We start from the raw sequence: 20979 nt of genomic DNA on the forward strand, positions 1-20979 counted from the left end.
GTATAAAATACATCTGAAATATATTTTTCCATAGTGATGTACAGAGAAATAGAAAATATTTAAAAGAAGGTAAGAGACATGAAGTGACAAGTTCTTATGTGCATCTAATCAAAATTCCAGAAGGTGGAAATAGGATGGGGTGAAGCAATATTTGAAGGAAAAAAAAAAAAACCTTAGATTTTACAATTTTTCAGCTTCCAGAATCACAACAAATTCAAAATAGGAAAAAAATTCCACGCCTAGACAAGTGAGAGTGAAACTACATATCATCAAAGGAAAAATAACCTTAAAAGTAACAAGAAAACAAAACAAGTTACCTATAAAGAAATGAAAGATTGACGATTTCTAATCAGCAACAAAAGAGGCCAGGAGAATATCTTCCATATGTTAAAAGAAAATTTTCTTAGAACAGTAAAGCCCATAAAAACTCTTGTGTAACAATACCAGCCAAGTAGAAATTTTCAGAAAAAAGTAATACAAACTTTATCTTTACAAACTCACTAAAGAAACTTCTCAAGGCAACATTACAATGAAGATATAAGAATAATGATTCTAAAAAGGCACTCTGAGATGCTAGAAGAGATTTGTGGACAAAAAATGTTTAATATGCTTTTAAATATAAGCAAAAAATGACTGTGAAAAATTAACTATAATGACTTATTTGTTAAAAATAAGCAGGTGGTAATAAAAGCCAGATGGAACTAAAATTCTAGACAAATTTACATGTAAGTTGGGAAGGGGTGATCAGAATTCAATCACTATAAGTTCTTTGAATTGTTTGGGAGTAGAGTAGTGATACTGATTAACTAGATTTTAGTAATTTATGTATACTAAGTAAAATTTCTAGGACAAATTCTTAGTAAATAGAAATAAATACTATAGCATTGAAATCAATACAGAAGAAAGAAAGAAATTAAATGCAAATAAAAATCAATCTGAAAGAAGGCAAAAATGAAGGAAAAAAAGAAAAGTTGAAGGAATAGAGGTAAAAAATGAAGTGGTAGAAATAAATTATATAAGTAAGCACAGCTAATGTAACTTTCTTAAAAGACAAAGATGGACAGATTAGCTTAAAGCAATTTTAAACTATATGCTGTATATTAATTTTCTGTTGCTACATAACAAGTTATCATAAATTTAGCAGCTTAACACAAAACCCATTCATTAGCTTACAGTTCTGTAGGTCAGAAGTCTGCATGAGCTCCACTGGGTTCTCTGTTTCAGATCTCACAAGTCTGAAATCAAAGTTTTGACCATCCTGGGCTCTTACCTGGAGGGTCTGGGGAAGAATCCCCTTCCAAGCTCATTCAGCTTGTTGGCAGAATTCACTGGATCAATTAGGCAAGGGTCATTTGGGATCATTCTTCGAATTCTGCCTGCCACGTGGTGTTTTCAAGACTCATGCCCCAAATATAAAGAAAAAGAAATTTTGAAAGTAAAGGAATGGAAAATAGGTACTAGGGGAAGAGTATCCAAAATAAAATTGATGTAGTTACATTGATAGCAAGCAAAATAGACCTTTGGGAGGGAAAATAAAGCCTTTTTAGGGTTAAAGAGAGTTAACCACTGGTTAAAATGAATTCACCAGGAAGGTGTAACAATTTTAAACTAATATGTACCCTATAACATACCTTCAAAATTTATAAAGGATAAATTGACAAAATTTAATAATTGATAACTCCACCATCATAATACTTACAATAAAAAAAAGAAACACTGAAAATGAATAAATTAAGTATACAGCATTAAGATCTTAGGGTGAATAAAAACAGGAGAATCAGTTAAAAAACAGAAGGAAGGAATAAATATGAGCAGAGATTAATATAATAAAAATAAAGGTACTATAGAGAAATTAAAATAACCAAGGAAATTTTGAAAGCCTAATAAAATTGACAAATCTTTACAAGAGTAATCAAAATTAAAAGAAAAAAGGTACAAATAAACCATATAAAAAATGAAAAGGAAATTAGCAATAGAGATGCAGTGGAGATCAAAGGTATAACTAAATGCTTCATTCTAGATAAATCTCAGAAAAATAATGAGTGGAAGAAGCCAGATGCAGGAAAATCACACTGAATTATTCTGTTTAACTACAAATACACAAAACATATATAACTAAATAATATTGTATTATATTTGTGGTTACATCCAGATGACATAAAGCCACAAAGAAAAACAAGAAAATGGGAATTATAAAATACAAGATTTAGAATTGTGGTTACCCCAAGGTAATTTGACTGGGGATAAGTACACAGAGGGCTTAAAAGTTTTTGTTTTTATTCTATTTTTTTCAAGGTACATAGTGGAAGATGCTGTACTATTTATTTGTATTCTTTATGCCTTAATATACATTATATGCACTTTGATATAGGTAAAATTTTAATAACTTTAATTAAAACTTTTTTTTTTTTTTTTTGCGGTACGCGGGCCTCTCACTGCTGTGGCCTCTCCTGTTGCGGAGCACAGGCTCCGGACGCACAGGCTCAGCGGCCATGGCTCACGGGCTTAGCCGCTCCACGGCACGTGGGATCTTCCTGGACCTGGGCACGAACCCGTGTCCCCTGCATTGGTAGGCGGACTCTCAACCATTGCGCCACCAGGGAAGCCCAAAACATCTTGAATATGTAGATGTCTGTGAAATATTAACAAAACGACAGAAAACATATTGATTAAAGCAACTTCCTAGGTTTAATTTTTAAAATATGCTCTAAAACCAATATTTTACTTGTATTTGAAACGAAAATATTTAGTTTTAGACACTGAATGCTGAAATAATAATCCCACTGCGAAGATACATATTTAGGATACTGCTTTTGAATTCTGAGCTTGCCATTATGTCACCCAAACATTTAGTCCATAGTGTTATAATTATATCAGACACCAATATAACATAGAAGTAATGCATAAATTTATAAGATATGTTACTTGGTGGTTGCCTTACTTGATAATCTCTCAAATTTTGAAAACAGAGCAAAGGTGGTTATGTCAGATGGTTGATTTATCAGCCTTTTCTTGAACTTGCTTTTTACTAGCAGTAGGAATGACAAGCCAATGCTTTTCAACCCACTGGCCTATAGGTTTGGATTTGTCACCTTTCAGAGTTGACTAAAACATTTTAATAAATATCATGCAAGCAATATGGCAGGTTACATAGTGGTGCTGGGTCTGGGAGACTGAGCCAACTCCATTGGTTCTGTCATTAGAGCTAGCATGTTTTAGGCATTTCACTCAGAAACTGGAATGCTGAGATCTTTAAAATGAGATTTATTTTCCCTTTAAGGAGATGTTTGCCCTTTCTGTGTTCTAAGGCTGCTTGGTGAATAATGGTTCTTCTAATCACATTTCTGAAAGCATCTTTTATATGTCTTTGTATTGGCCCTCCATTCATATGGACAGTCACAAAGCTACCATATTATGGCCTATTTTGTATAATTAATTTCTCTAGTAGCAATCTCTTATCTATGTTAACAAAATAAGGAAAGTATAGATGCTGAAAACTGCTTATTCCTTCAAGCCACAAAACAAAAATTAATGCTTAACCATGTAATATTAAGCTACTATCATTTGATAATTTAGCCACTCATAAGGAATAACATGGCAGAAGATAGTCTAAATATTTTTCTGCTGGCTTCTTGTTCAGCAAAATCAGTAGTAATTCTAGTTCTTTCCATTTACTCTATATTATAATTCAAAGTGCTAGACAGCAAATTGTACTAGGGCACATTGTATTTATTCTGCATCTGTTAACACACTATTTGAAACTCTGCAGACCTTGCCTGGGAAGATACTTTTAGATTGTGTATATTTCTGTATTCAGGTAAGTCAGGTATCTTTTTCTAAGTGCTTCTATATACTGAAACATGCCCAATCTCCTTACTTAATAATAAAACAGTCCATGACTCTTTGTAAATCAGTAGGGATCCAGCAATAAGGTGCAACATATCATAAAAGCAGTGTAGGCTATCAATGGAGATAATAAGCAGGTGCATTAATATTCATGCCTTATGAAATCCTGGTTGTGCTTCTAAAAAGCTGTAGAATACATTCCAAGTTTAATGTTCACCAGTAGATGTTTGCCAGTGATTTTCAGATATTTCTTGTAGCAATTCATTCAAGGCATCCCTAGGTAATTTAGGAAAATTTCATCTGTATTTTCCATTTACTTAATTGTATGCTCAGCTAATGTACCTCAGTGAGTATGCATAATCCTTTCTGGTTGACCATTGGCTCTTTCTTTGACTCAGCAGGAAGTGCTGTTCTGTAAGACTGACTGACTGTGTGTGTCCGTGTATGTGGTATGGTGTGTGTAGTGGGGGTCAGGTGGCAGTGATAGGAGAAAAACTACATGCATTGTCCTGTACAGTACAGTATTTCCTTAGTGTCAAAGAAGTGCATTTAGACTTTGTTTCCATGTAGAGTGACCTAAGAGGGAGGATAAGAAAATAATGCTATGCTACAAGGAATGCAGAGATACCAATAAAACAGGACCACTACATAAAGATGCACAGGCTGGGTACTGTCCAAGTCCAGAGGCCACCACACACTACCCCCCAGAGTTATACAATGTATCAACACCACAAAAAAAACATATGAAAGTGTACTACTGTTCAGTCTTTAAAATAGGGGATTGCTATGTGTCCTTATTTAGTTCATCTATAAATAAATTCATAATAAAGCAAATATATTATGCACATGGATAATGTGAGTAGCATGCATCTTAGACTTAATATCCTTGTTTGAAATTGTATTTGATTTCTTTATTTTTCCAGACATTGATAAAGACCACTTCTACCTCCTTTGGAATCTTAACTGTATACCTCCTGTGTCTTCCTACCTTTCCAAGAGGTGAAGGGGCGGGGTTGGGAGGAAAAGGAATATTCTACCATCCATGTACTACACTCCTAACACCACTACTGCTACTGCCGCTATTAGCACCATCATCACCACTAAACAGAGAATTCTGAAAGAGCTCTTTGGACTAATAGTATTTATGTTAGCTTTCCCCACTGGTCTGTTCTGCATTCCATGCTCCTCTTGATTCCCTTTGTTTACTCATTCATCCAGTTATCCTTTTATTCATTCATTCAATAAATGTTTACTGAGACCCTATAGTATACTAGATAGAATGCTAGAGGATGGGGACAGCGTGTGAACAAAATATACAAAATCTCTGCAATCATGGAGCTTATATTCTGATAATGAGTTGGTTTGCAGGGTTAATTCAACCACTTTAAATCTTTTGCATTTTACAGAGTCTCCCTTTACATTCAGGATATTGTTGCTAGAGCTGGGAGCTTTTACTTCCTCCCTATTTTGTATGAAGGGTTTATACCACATCAGCTTTTTATAAAAAATTTCAATTAACACTTTTATTTTGAGATAACTGAGTCATGTGCTATTGTAAGAAATACTACAGAGAAATCCCATACACCCATTATCCAGATTCCCCCACTGTTACTTCATAGTACGGTATCACAGCTAGGATATTGACATTGGCGCAATCCACCAGTCTTATACAGATTTCTCAAGTTTTACTAGTACTTATTTGTGTGTGTGTATGTGTGTGTGTTTTTAGTTTTATACCATTTTATCACATATGTATGTTTGTGTATCCATCACCACAGTTAGGATACAGAACAATTCCATCACCACAAGGATCCCTCATTCTGTCTTATACAACCATACTCACCCCCTGACCTTTGCCACACCTTATTTCCTAACCCTAGGCAACCTCTAATCTGTTCTCCAGTTCAAAAATTTTGTCTTTTCAAAATGTAATCTAAATAGATTTGAAAAGTACGTGACCTTTTGGATTGACTTTTTTTTCACTCACCATAATTCTCTGGAAATTCATACAAATTGTTGTATGTGTCAGTAGTTTGCTCTTTTCCATTGCTAAGTACTATTCCATGACACAGATGTATAACCATGTATTTATCCACCAACTGAAGGATATCTAGATTGTTTCCAGTTTGGGGCTATTTTTAATAAAGCTGACATGAATATTTGTGTACAGATGTTGGTGTTATCATACATTTATTTTTGTGTAGGAAAAATGCCCAAGGGTGCAACTGTTGGACTGTGTTGAAATTGATGTATAGTTTCATAACAAACTGCCAAACTGTTTTCCAGAGTTTCTGTAACATTTCACTTTCCTGGAATATATGGGAGATAGTCTCCCACAATTTCTCCACACCCTCATCTTCATTTGGTGTTGTTACTGTTTTTCATTTTAGTCACTTAGATAGGTTTTGTCTTTATATAATATTAGCCTTTGATGCATGGAACTAGAGTTTCAAGAATACATTGACGTTTCCTTGACAATCTCTTAGGAGTATCTCAGTTCATTTGAAGACTTTTGCACTGCTGTTTGGTGGTGAGAATACGTTTGTATCAGAAGATGCCAAGATTCCATAACAAAAAGTTAGGATCTCAAAGTAGACCTGAGAAAAAAATCACAAAGAACTCTATTTGTCATGATGATGTCAAGTTTGCTATTGTTGTGACCGTTCCATAGAAGTAGGATGGACCCCATCTCAAATTTGTTCAAGTGTTGACAGTGATGATGCCACACTTGCACCAACAGAGTATGAAAAGGTTTATTCCTCCCATAATGAAGGTTCTCAGAGAGCATGGCGGCTCCCAAACAGGGCCAAAAATGGCTTGAAGGAGTCAGAAAAAGAGACTGACATGGGATTTTTATGGTGGATTTGGGATGGGTCTGGAGTGAGAATTCCTGCTCGTGGTTTGGACTTCCTGCTGATGCCAAGGGAAGGAGTACTAGGGTTTTCTCATCAACTTATGATGCCAAGGGAAGGAGTACTAGGGTTTTCTCATCAACTTACCCAGATGTGGAGCAAAAGGAGAAGAGTGGATGGTGAAGCTTAAAAGTAGTCAGTAGTCAAATATAAAAAAAAAAAAAAAAAATGGAGTCAGACTTCTTACTATAATTTTGATGACATTGGGAAGAATTTGGGGATATATTGCTGCAGCATGAACAAGGACTTTCCATCAATCTGCTTAGAAGCATAGAAGTAAAATGAACAATTTAAAGAAATACTGGAGCCCTGCTCACCATCTTTTCTTCCTCTCCAGCTTAAGTGCTGACATTTCCTGGTTTGTGACCAATGACTTATTACTCACTGTCGTGCTCATGTTATTCATAATGATAAACAGTCTCTCCTCTTGGCCTGGGTATGTGAAGATTCACTCATTTTGGTATTGGCTTTGGCTATTGGTAAATCACTGTGTCCTGAACCATAATTCTTTGGGCAGCTAAAGCCCTCAAAAGTAAAGTTTGCTATTACAAATTAAAGGAACTTTGTAACTTCCCATCCTGTCCCTGAATGAACACTATAGGGAATTTCAAAACACCTGCCAAAATATGGGTTTGCTTGGTATTGAAAATTTGGCATTAATTGCCTATTCATTCTTCGTAAGTGCCAATTACTGGCTTATAATTCCATCTAAAGAATTCTGTACAGTTAATGTGTACCTGTGATATGCCTCAATGAAATCTAAATAAAAGTGGCATCAGTAAAGTCAGGAAAAGAATATTGTAGCTGTGGGGCAGTACATTACTAATAATCTCAATTTACTTTCTTAACTGGACAAGGAACTAAAAACAAAAACAAAAACCAAATCTTGGTCATAGTAACAATTATATAAGGACCTTTATCCAAGTGTTTAAAAAGTAATTGCAGAAATCCATGAAAATCATCCATTGCTGATGGCATATTTTGATCTAATTTTCATGAGATGGAAGACACTATTAAATTGGGAAACTATTAGCACTATTATCTTTTTTTTTTTTTTTTTTTTTTGCGGTATGTGGGCCTCTCACTGTTGTGGCCTCTCCCGTTGCGGAGCACAGGCTCCGGACGCACAGGCTCAGCGGCCATGGCTCACGGGCCCAGCCGCTCCGCGGCATGTTGGATCCTCCCGGACCAGGGCACAAACCTGTGTTCCCTGCATCAGCAGGCAGACTCTCAACCACTACGATACCAGGGAAGCCCCTAGCACTATTATCTTTAAGAGATGAAAATTATAAATGCTCTTACAGAATACTTATCATTCCATTAACTAAACACTTTTTCAAAATTCACTTATATAATAAATATAGGTAGCCAGATAACCTAATTACATTTTTATATTACACATATGCTGAATATGAAGCAAAGCTTTTCTTCAGAATAATCTCTCAGAAAATCTGAAATTACCTTATGTTCAAATACCTACAAAATCTCATATTACGTTTCATTATTTTATTTTGAATAAAGTTGTATTTGGGGAAGACATTAATCTAAAACAGCGTTAAATAAAAACTAACTTTGAATGCTATTTGGGTCATCTAATGAATATCATTAAAACAAGGAGACAAGTATATCACAGATGTAGTAATTATTTTTGATGGTATGGCCTCAAAATTGCCCAAAATACCTGTCATCATGAAAAGGCTTTTAATAATCATTTTAAATAACAATACAGAATTTCCATTTTAAAATAGGAAGATTTGGGCAATGAACTAAAAGAGTGTGGAGTATAAGTGTCGGAGATTCTAACTTTATCTTTAACTTTATCTGATTCTAACTAAATCACATCTCTAAATCAGAAGCACGATCCATGATGGAGGGTTGCCAAATGTAGTGACTGTCAAGTATGTTTCATGACAATGCTAAGAGGACATATGGTGACTACAGATCTCAGGCCAAGTTGCCAAAGAACAGTCCTCCAAAGTAGGTGGCCCTCCCTGAAAGGCCTGGAATAATGGGGATGGGGTGTTCTGATTGGGAGTGGGCCCTGTCACCCCTCAACATGAGCCTCTTGCAGAATGCTAGTCCAGGGAAAACCTCACATCATTCAGAAGGCGATCCATTCCAAAGGGACCAGTATGAGAATTTTGTCATTAAGAATAAAAGAGGAAGAAAATAACAAGAAAATCCAATAACAGGTGAAGAACCCTCCACCAGAAAAATGATACCACAAGCCAGAGGAAAATTTTGATTAAAATATCCCAGTGAATTAAAAAAATTAGTGAAATCATTGTCTTTATAAAATAAGGTTTCAAAGCAAAGATACAAGAATGTAGAGAGGATGGTGTGAGACAGTAGAAGATGAAACGAGATGGTAGGCTCAGGAAAGGAATGCAGAAGAGAAAAATGTAGAGAAAAAAAGGTCAAATTGGAATCTCCACAAACATTAGTCAACACACCCAAAATCATAGTAAGGGATATGATATGACTGAGTGAGTGAAATTAAAATTTAAAAAGAGGTGTAGACATAGAAGATAGAAAAAACCCCAGAATCTGCATAATTGTGTCTCTAAAAAATAGAACTAAAAAAATGGATAAGTAAAGTAATGGTTAAGTATTCCCAAAAGACTTAATAGAATAAAGAAACATGAGAATCTTTAGACTTAAAGGGCAAATTGTGCCTAGAAAAGTGACAGCGATCAATAAACTTAGCAAAATTATTACACTAAAAAAAAAAGAGAGAGAGAAAATACTGTGGGCATCCAAGCAATTAAAAAATCAATTCACGGGGCTTCCCTGGTGGCGCAGTGGTTGAGAGTCCGCCTGCCAATGCAGGGGACACGGGTTCATTCCCCGGTCTGGGAAGATCCCACATGCCGCGGAGCGGCATGGCCGCTGAGCCTGCGCGTCCGGAGCCTGTGCTCCGCAACGGGAGAGGCCATAGCAGTGAGAGGCCCGCGTACCACAAAAAAAAAAAAAAAAAAAAATCAATTCACCTGTAAAGATGGAAAAAAATTTTCTGGTTCCAGTTTTCTGATACTGCTCCTTGGCATCACTCAACAGTGTTAAGAAAGTAAAACAATGCCTTCAATTCTAAGGAAAACAGTTGTGATTCAGTAACTTTATACTCAGCCTAATTATTGACCATGTGTAAAGAAAATAAACAATTTGGGTGTAGGCTGCATTGTTTTCACAAATCTTCCGGAAGAATGTTATAGAGAAAAGTTCAGGCATTGGAAGTAGTGGAAAAACTCCAGCAGTAGTACTGGAAAAGATTGTTGAGGCAATTTGAACTAAGGTCAAAAGAAATGCATGGCTTCTGATTATAGACCAGAATATAGAGGTATTCCCAAACCATAACAACATAGAAATGATATATGGTGTAAAAAAGTATAATATGCTGAAGTTCACATCTTTTATAGATGAGGGGAAAAGATATCATTTAAAGATGATAAATAAAATAGGGACTTAATATATTCAAAGAGTCAAACAGTTAATAGGAAAAATAATATAATAAGTAAAATAGGGTGATGGAGGTGGAGAAGGCAGAGGGAGAAGAAGCAGAAAAATAATTTTGTCAATGCTCATACTAGGGAATAAATAAAATCAACAGAAATAATAAAATACATCTATTAAATGAAGTTTAATTATAAAGATAATAATCAGAAATAATAGAAACCTTTTATATTACAGTAAAATGCACGTAAGAATGTAGGATAGAAGATGAAACAAAGAAGAAACTATTTAAATAATTTTACAGGTACTGATATAAATATAATAATGTTCAAGATATATTGTTAAATAGAGAAAAGTTGTAAAAGAGCATTGCAAAATTGTATGTGTATGTTTGTTCATTAATATCCTTAATGTATATGCTCGTGTATTAATGGCATAGCACTTATTTCTCTTAAATGATACTCCACTGCATAATAGCTATCTCAAGAGAGGCACTATGTAGCTACTGTTATTGTTATTATGTTATGACCTTCTATCCTAATAAATCAGTATTTTTTATTAATATCACATGCTTAACATAAAACTATCTGTAGTACCTACATGTGAGTACCTACATGTACAGTTGGGCTACTGACCTCCCTTGCCTATGATTTTTCACAGCAATTTAATCTGTAATGTATTTTAACATTGTACTGTATCTTTGTCACTTTCTAATGGTTCAATATATGATAGTTTTGTCTTTATGGAAGAGATGAGACTGATTGTCAATCCCTTTGACTCCAAATCCAGTTATTCAACACAGTCACAGGAAGCAGAATGATAGACATCAACAATAAACATCTATAATTATTATAACACCTGCTAACATGTATTGTGTGCCTATAGATGATGAATAAGAAACTGAGACACAGTGGTTGATTACTTCGCCCCAAATCAAAAAATAGTAAGAGACAAAACTTGGATTAGAAGCCAGGGAGGCTGGCCCCAGAGCTGGTGCACATAACAGTACATTAGAAGTGTGACCCTGCTCACTAACTTCTCTTTCTCCATGAGCGAAAGGCAGGATATAATGACTTATTTTATAAAGTTGCTACGACAATTCTTAAGAAGAATACATCTAAGAGCTTTGTAATCCATGAAGCTCTCTAGCAAATGCAAGATATTACCGATGCCATTGTATCTTCTTGCTGCCCTTGTTACCACCATGTCATAGAGGCTAAACTCACAGAAGAGCAAAGTTTTCACTTAGATTGCTGTAGAGATCACTTGCTTTTATGATCATTTACTGACTTTTAAATCTCAACATGCATGTTCCTGCTCAGATTGTACCATACTCAAGCCCCAAGATAAGCTTATATTCTACTGAGAAAGACTGCCAACAAGGCATAATGTGATAAGGGGCGTAATGAAGTTCTGAGTTTTTTGCAAAGACCTAGCAGAGAGGAGAGGAGAAGGGAAGGATTGTGAGACTCAAAGATTTAGACAAATGTCTCCCAGCTTAGAAAGAAAGACCAGCAATTTCAAATTCTAATAATCTTCCCTGGAGTGAAGCATCAACAAGTTTCACATTGTATTTATGCTACACAGCAATATTTTTGCATTGTCCTCAGTCCCCCCTTTCCTGCATGTATTCCCACAAAGACTGTCCTTGACCAACACCAGAAATGAATTTGATTTCTCTAATGCAGAAGGTAATTGGATTTTTCTTTATTGAATGCATCCCTTTAATGACTGTCTCTGCTCCTGCCAATTTAGCTGCAAGTGACCTGACATTGATCTGATGATATGACTTAAAGAGTTGGAGCTGGGAGTGAAAAAGACCAGCTGTCTGGCATCAGAAAAAATGTTTTTTGCCTCATCTTGCTATTTTCCTGAGAAAATCCTTTGTCCTTGAATGTCATTTTTCCAAAACATGCTGCTGTGATAATTGGTCATATAGCAGCGGATTGCTTCCTTCTAGAAAATATGATAAGTATTTCCCAGAAATTCAAAGGATCGTGAGAGATTACTACAAACAACTCTATGCCAATAAAATGGACAACGTGGAAGAAATGGACACATTCTTAGAAAAGCACAACCTTTCGAGACGGAACCAGGAAGAAATAGAAAATATAAGCAGACTAATCACAAGCACTGAAATTGAAACTGTGATTAAAAATTTTCCAGCAAACAAAAGCCCAGGACCAGATGGCTTCACAGGCGAATTCTATCAAACATTTAGAAGAGCTAACACCTATCCTTCTCAAACTCTTCCAAAATATAGCAGAGGGAGGAACACTCCCAAACTCATTCTACAAGGCCACCATCACCCTGATAGCAAAACCAGACAAAGATGACACACACACAAAAAAGTACAGGCCAATATCACTGATGAACATAGATGCCAAAAACCTCAACAAAATACTAGCAAACAGAATCCAACAGCACATTAAAAGGATCATACACCATGATCAAGTGGGCTTTATCCCAGGAATGCCAAGGATTCTTCAATATATGCAAATCAATCAATGTGATACACCATATTAACAAACTGAAGGATAAAAACCATATGATCATATCAATAGATGGAGAAAAAGCTTTTGACAAAATTTAACACCCATTTATGATAAAAACCCTCCAGAAAGTAAGCATAGAGGCAACTTACCTCAACATAATAAAGGCCATATATGACAAACCCACAGCCAACATTGCTCTCAATGGTGAAAAACTGAAACCATTTCCACTAAGATCAGGAACAAGACAAGGTTGCCCACTCTCACCACTCTTATTCAACATAGTTTTGGAAGTTTTAGCCACAGCAATCAGAGGAGAAAAAGAAATAAAAAGAATCCAAATAGGAAAAGAAGTAAAACTGTCACTGTTTGCAGATGACATGATACTATACATAGAGAATCCTAAAGATGCTACCAGAAAACTACTAGAGCTAATCAATGAATTTGGTAAAGTAGCAGGATACAAAATTAATGCACAGAAATCTCTGGCATTCCTATACACTAAGGATGAAAAATCTGAAAGTTAAATGAAGAAAACACTCCCATTTACCACTGCAACAAAAAGAATAAAATACCTAGGAATAAACCTACCTAAGGAGACAAAAGACCTGTATGCAGAAAACTATAAGACACTGATGAAAGAAATTAAAGATGATACAAACAGATGGAGAGATATACCATGTTCTTGAATTGGAAGAATCAACATTGTGAAAATGACTGTACTACCCAAAGCATTCTACAGATTCAGTGCAATCCCTATCAAACTACCAATGGCATTTTTCACAGAACTAGAACAAAAATTTCACAGTTTGTATGGAAACACAAAAGATCCTGAATAGCCAAAGCAATCTTGAGAAAGAAAAATGGAGCTGGAGGAATCAGGCTCCCACAGTTGGAGGGAATGGAGAAAACATCACAGTGGTGATGTGACTTTACCCAAGACGGGCAGGATTTGTGCACCTGAGAAAAAGAGGTGGAACATTTTTGGAACAATACTGGATAATTAGAATAATATGCCATAAAAAGGGTTCATGTCTTATATCTCACACATCATTGAAGGGAAAAAGGGAGAGAAAGGAAGGTAATATTTTGACTAGTGATATAGGTAAAAATCTAGACACATCAGGAAATGTTTGAATTTTGGAGTTTCTGATTTAGACAAACTTAAAAAAAATATGACATTTTATTTATTATGTTTTTGTTTCTATGGAGAAGTTAATAGTGTCTTAAAGATGCCTCCTTGGATAAGGTAATCTTGATGTTTTTTAAAAAAATATCACTATTTGATACGTTGAACAGCCTTAAATATGCTCATTCATTATGTGAAGTCAAATGAACTGTTAAAACTTTTAACTGAAGTATATTCTTCTAATTTTCATCTCTGCATATATTCTAATGTTAAAATACATACATATTTTATTCTTAACAAAATGTGAATTATATACATATTTAAACCTGAATGGAAGATTTCTGAAAGTGCTAAATAAGTTTCTTTCGTTGCTTCAGGTCACTGATATGATGCTTCAGGACAAGCCCTATCCTGATTGGGGAAAATCTGCAAGAGCTTTCTGGAAGAAAGGAAATGTTAGGATTATTTTATTCTGGTAAGAGATTGTTTCATTTATTGGCATATGTCTTGCCTCATTCACAAGGACTTGCGGTGGATTTCGTTTTCTTTAGATATATAAAATTCTATCTAGAGAGGCACTTCTAGTGGACACTGTGCTCCATTAAAATGATGAAAACCATTATCCTATTTATCAATTTCTGCTTACACATTGTTGCATATACACATTTACAAGAGATACATTTACTAATATAGTAAAGCAAATAAGATTTTACCAGCGGTAAGTAGGTTTTGGAGTCAGCAAAAATAAGCTATAAGTTTCATCAATGGAATCGGGTATAAAAATGTCCCCAGTGAGTACTGAATTTCCAGTGTATTTGACAGGATATAATTTTGCTTTGAAGAAATCATACAGTGAAGGAACCTCTTTACAGACCACATCTGGCTCTTTGGCACTTCTTTTTGTACCAATAATTTCCTTTAGCTCTCCAGTCCAATCATTGCAATTAAAAAACAATCCATGTCTTATGGAACTTTGTCTTTTGTGGAGTCAACATTATGTATGTATATCTGAAGAAGCTTAGACAGAAATGGTAGGAATATAGAGACAGCAAGAAGGGCACTTCCACCAGGCTGTGTGACAGTGATTCAACCCGATGTATGAAAAGTTATCTACATTAACACCCAGAAGCCTTGTAATTGATGAAGACTTGTGCTTCCTAAATTGCATTCTGTTCACTTGCCTTTCAAAATGAAAAAAAAAAGAAGTCTGTTTATTCTTGGATCTAACTCTGAGGGTTGATTTTTTTTTCATGTACAAGCTACAAAAGTCATGGTCACTAAGTACTTGAGGGAAAATATACACTCTAAGCTATCTTTGTGCTTTAGCACTATTACTAATTGTTGCTTCAGATGTATGGCATTTTGAACTCAATTAACAGCAAGTAAACAAAAAGTAGATTTTTCAATAACGTTGTAAAAATGAATATGATTTTGTAGATGTTTATTCACAACTTGCCTCAGAGTCAATTGTGGCCTATTTTATGGCACATTTACTTCGTATTGTTTCCTGTTTGTAAGTTCCCCATGTAGCTTGACTAAATAATATGTAATATTATAATTTTAGCAAGTATTCATTGAAGATATGTTTTGCTCCAGGCACTATGCTAAGAACTTACTCATTTAATCCTGATAACCCTGTAAGTAAGTGCTATTATTATAAGCATAGGTCTCTGAATTCAGGGCCCCAGTTACTAAGCATTATATTAGACTGTCTCTAGAAAAACAAAGGATACATCGGTGTGCAAATTCCAAATGATTATCCTTAATCCTTGTTTAGATAATGGTGCTAAACAAGAATGTGAGATTCTGGGAAATCATTCTACCCTATAGAATTCTGTACAGGGGTTTTAAGAATCATAATTTAAAAGGAGATAAACTCTAATATTAAAAGTCTTTATGGACTATCTCTCTTTTAAAATATCTACTTACTATGTTTACAGATATTTTGTATCATTTAATGTATCTTCGAAGGCAGCCCATTGATTATTGTTCAATGTGGCCAGTTACCAAGGTCACACGTATATCATTTGCAAAGATGAGCCATGCCTATCTGAATGCCTCTATTATTGTTGTCATTAGCTACTCTTAGTTGCAATTGTTGTTTCAGAGGAGAGGAATCCATACTAGATTTCTCCTTAATCATCTTAGTACATTTTCCTTGAACGTTATTACTCAAATCTATGTATTACCAATCTCTGTTTATACAAGTGTGTTTATTTTTGACATATGTGATAACACAGTCCCAATGGATAATCTAAAGCATATTTTGAATGTTGTAAAATAATTTAATTAGTCACTGACAAATAGATAATATTCTTAAATGGAGAGCAAACTAAAATTCACACTTATTCTTATAGTCATTGTTTCTGTAAAATTATTGATTATTAGGTAATATATTTGAGAGATGATTTTTATTGTTATGTTTCAGAAGTAATATTTCAAATCATGGAGAGCATAAAACAACTGGAGGAAAATTTAAATGCCGCTTTAAACATATTTTTTCCTATTTTATCCATTACATACCATTAGATTATCTTGACAACAGTATTCATGGTTTTAAAAGAGAAAAATCTGATGCAAAATATTGAACATGGAAATTATGTGGGAAGCAAAAAATATCCCTTTTTGTTCATACTTTTCAGATAAAAGGGATTTAGCAAGTGTAAAGGGCATTTGTTTTTTTAGCTCTAGGAGATAAAAATACAGAAATCATTGGCAAGGTTTTAAATGAAATAAAAGATAGTATTTACATACTATGTGTCACCCACTCAAAAAGAGGTATTTTCTTTTGGTTTTACCCTAGTTAAGGAGAGACATATTCGTGTAATAAATCTGTGGTGAAGAAATTTTGCAAAGGAAAGCTTTTATACATTGCAATGTGATTATGAGTTTAAACAGTACAACATGCAATTTTGTTGTAGTAAACTTACCTTTACCTAAGTGTAGCTGCTTTAACTCACAAATGCCTGTCAGAAACTGTTTCATTTGCAACTGTGTGGCTAAGTTCTTTCTGATTCTTAGTGATAGATGTCTCTACATTGGAAAGACTGGTTCCTATTTCTTTCTGTAATTGTGCAAAGATGAGTCTGCTATAACACATGGGCCTTTATGCCTGGGAGGAGACTAAATTGTGGTTGATTTGCAAATACTAAATGGGAAAGGGCAGACTATTTATAGAACTTCCCTTCCAAAGCCCCATTCCCAGCCCTTTTGTTAATTAAAAAGAATAAAAATTTAAAATCAAAATCCTAGGTTAATGCCATATACTGTTCTATTTTCCAGAGGGGCTACCAATACCCCTTTTCACTCACCTGTGTCTGAAGTAAATATATACATAAACGTAGACATAAAAAAAATAAGTAGTATGATATTTATATTAGCTTCTATCTCCCCACTTTATTTACTCTCTAGAGACAAAATTTATATGCTTTTGAGGGGAAGCATCTTGGGATATTTCCCAAAGGCTCAACTTTTTAAAAAATAAGGAAGACACTCTTCTGTGATTAGTCGGGGAATTGGTGGAGGAAGGAGTTGGGAGAGCTTGTGGTCATTAGGGCTTCCTGGATAATTCAATTCCTTGCCTTGGAGACACACGAGAGGTTTGTACCTTTCTGCCCCCTCTGATCACATGACTTGCTTAGACCAATTAAAATGTGAGTGAAAGAGGCTTGTGTCACCTCTAGGTAGAAGCATTTAATTGCCAGCGAGAAGCACTGAAAGGGGGTCCTTTCTAGGTAGCCGTTGTGGAAGTCTATGTCTAGCTGGAGCACTTGTCATTCAGGTTCCCTGAATGACCTGGATAAGCCCAGCATCCTTTACAACACATGTAGTGTGAGCGAGGAATATACCTCTGCAAATGGTAAGCCATTGAGATTGGGGGATTATTTGATACTGCAACATAAACCAGCCTATCCTGATGTATCCAGTCACTGATCCCTGGAAATGGAGTGCTGTCACAGCAGAAAGCAGAAATTTTAGTCTTGAGGGCTGGACAGCAAATGGCAAGAAAACTAATGAAGGCTGGAAAGATAGTAATACAGGTATTATAGTGGCAAAGCATTTGGTAAAAACTGTGGTCTGTGATTACTTAGATGCCTGGAAATTGGAAAACATAGTGCATTGCTGTGTGCATCTGTGTACAACTGTCCACTTCAATTCCACTCTGTTGCACAGAGAAAATTATGTGGGGTTTTTTTGATGATTAGTATATTTATATTTTTTAAAAGTACTTTATCTAGTGCTCTCATGGTTTGGGTGGGCATCTTTTGATCATGATTAACTTTATTCTTGACTGAGAAACAAATGAGCTGCTGCTGGTTTTCCTGCTTTGAGTTTCATGGTTATTATTCAAGTCTAACAAGGTTGTTTAACTTTGACCATTCAAGAGCTAATCAAGAAACAATTATTGTCTTTTTTTTTTTAATGGGGAAACTTCTTTACTTTTTTTATTTTTATTTTTTTAACATCTTTATTGGAGTATAATTGCTTTACAATGGTGTGTTAGTTTCTGCTTTAGAACAAAGTGAACCAGCTATACATATACATATATCCCCATATCTCTTCCCTCTTGCATCTCCCTCCCTCCCACACTCCCTATCCCACCCCTCTAGGTGGTCACAAAGCACAGAGCTGATCTCCCTGTGATATGCGGCTGCTTCCCACTAGCTACCTATTTTACATTTGGTGGTGTATATATGTCCATGCCACTCTCTCGCTTTGTCCCAGCTTACCCTTCCCCCTCCCTGTGTCCTCAAGTACATTCTCTAGTAGGTCTGAGTCTTTATTCCCATCCTTCCCCTAGGTTCTTCATTACCATTTTTTTTTTTTAGATTCCATATATATGTGTTAGCATATGGTATTTGTTTTTCTCTTTCTGACTTCACTCTGTATGACAGACTCTAGTCCATCCACCTCACTACAAATAACTCAATTTTGTTTCTTTTTATGGCTGAGTAATATTCCATTGTATATATGTGCCACATCTTCTTTATCCATTCATCTGTCAATGGACACTAAGGTTGCTTCCATGTCCTGGCTATTGTAAATAGAGCTGCAATGAACATTGTGGTACATGACTCATTTTGAATTATGGTTTTCTCAGGGTATATGCCCAGTAGTGGGATTGCTGGGTCGTATGTTAGTTCTCTTTGTAGTTTTTTAAGGAACCTCCATACTGTTCTGCATAGTGGCTATATCAATTTACATTCCCACCAATAGTGCAAGAGGGTTCCCTTTTCTCCACACCCTCTCCAGCGTTTATTGTATGTAGGTATTTTGATGATGGCTATTCTGACTGGTGTGAGGTGATATCTCATTGTAGTTTTGATTTGCATTTCTCTAATGATTAATGATGTTGAGCATTCTTTCATGTGTTTGTTGGCAATCTGTATATCTTCTTTGGAGAAATGTCTATTTATATCTTCTGCCCATGTTTGGATTGGGTTGTTTGTTTTTTTTGATATTGAGCTGCATGAGCTACTTGTAAATTTTGGAGATTAATCCTTTGTCATTTGCTTCATTTGCAAATATTTTCTCCCATTCTGAGGGTTTTCTTTTCATCTTGTTTATGGTTTCCTTTGCTGTGCAAAAGCTTTTAAGTTTCATTGGGTCCCATTTGTTTATTTTTATTTCCATTTCTCTGGGAGGTGGGTCAAAAAGGATCTTGCTGTGATTTATGTCATAGAGTGTTCTGCCTATATTTTCCTCTAAGAGTTTTATAGTGTCAGGCCTTACATTTAGGTCTTTAATCCATTTTGAGCTTATTTTTGTGTATGGTGTTAGGGAGTGTTCTAATTTTATTCTTTTCCATGTAGCTATCCAGTTTTCCCAGCACCACTTATTGAAGAGGCTGTCTTTTCTCCATTGTATATTCTTGCCTCCTTTATCAAAAGTAAGGTGACCCTATGTGCGTGGGTTTATCTCTGGGCTTTCTATTCTGTTCCATTGATCTATATTTCTGTTTTTGTGCCAGTACCATACTGTCTTGGTGACTGTAGCTTTGTAGTATAGTCTGAAGTCAGGGAGCCTGATTCCTCCAGCTCCATTTTTCTTTCTCAAGATTGCTTTGGCTATTCGGGGTCTTTTGTGTTTCCGTACAAATTGTGGAATTTTTTGTTCTAGTTCTGTGAAAAATGCCATTGGTAGTTTGATAGGGATTGCATTGAATCTGTAGATTGCTTTGGGTAGTATAGTCATTTTTACAATGTTGATTCTTCCAATCCAAGATCGTGGTATATCTCTTCATCTGTTTGTATCATCTTTAATTTCTTTCATCAGTGTGTTATAGTTTTCTGCATACAGGTCTTTTGTCTCCTTAGGTAGATTTGTTACTAGGTATTTGATTCTTTTTGTTGCAGTGGTAAATGGGAGTGTTTCCTTAATTTCACTTTGAGAAACAATTATTGTCTTAACATACATTTGTGGAAGAGTGACATGATAATAATAATAATAAATGGAATAAACTAATAAAAATGACCTGAGAATCAGGGGAAATGTCAGTTAGAAGGGTTTTAGGGTTGGTCTCGAGGAAGTGAACGGCGCGGCCAGCGAGTCCGTCAACCTCACCTTCACCTGCAGCTGTACCTCCGCTTTTCTCCCAGCCTGGCGGACGCTGACTCGGAGGGTGACGGTTGACGTTCGCAAGATTGTCATGGCCTACCCGCGATACGGAGGAGGGGTGAGTCCTGGCCGCTTCGGCGCGACCTCTGCCTCCGCGGGGTGTGGCGCTCCGGCGGGCGGTGCCAATGTGCCGGATCCGCCTTCGGTCGGTCCCTGCTAACTTCGCCCGCCTCTGGTACCCGGCGGCGCCGGGACTTCGCGCCGTGTAGGAAGCCGGGGCTGGGGCCAAGCGGGGAGCCGCAGGTGTTCTGGTCCCTGAGGAACCCTTAGACGAGTCCTTGTGGAGCCAAGGGTGTGGAGTGTTTTTAGAAATTTCTTCCCTGGAATGGAGGAACAAGGCATCCTTTTTCTTGTTCCAGTAATCTTTTGTGGTCCGCCCTCCGTCCAATCCTCCTTACCCCCCCTCCCCGGTTTTGCTAGACATCCTTTTCCTGAATTTTTTGACCACTTCTTTTCTGTTCTCTATGTTGCTTATGAATAAATTAAGGTATGCTAAATGTCTCCTAATGTTTACTATTCTACCAAGGACAGT

At 35.9% G+C, this 20979-nt stretch overlaps 1 protein-coding gene across 13 annotated transcripts in view; it reads left to right on the forward strand.

The window, feature by feature from the left end:
- Nucleotides 1-20979, forward strand: part of TMEM117 (transmembrane protein 117) — a 564172-nt gene that overhangs the window by 316916 nt on the left and 226277 nt on the right. For all 13 annotated transcript variants that reach the window (XR_007470005.1, XR_007470004.1, XM_049694061.1 and 10 more), the window contains one exon: nucleotides 14207-14304. Coding sequence is in view for 11 of the 13 variants with exons in the window: in XM_049694061.1 (XP_049550018.1) it covers nucleotides 14207-14304 (98 nt within the window). In the remaining 2 variants the exon portion in view is untranslated. The remainder of the gene's footprint in view (nucleotides 1-14206; nucleotides 14305-20979) is intronic.

The sequence above is a fragment of the Orcinus orca genome, chromosome 11, assembly GCF_937001465.1.
Source record: "Orcinus orca chromosome 11, mOrcOrc1.1, whole genome shotgun sequence".
Taxonomy (NCBI): domain Eukaryota; kingdom Metazoa; phylum Chordata; class Mammalia; order Artiodactyla; family Delphinidae; genus Orcinus; species Orcinus orca.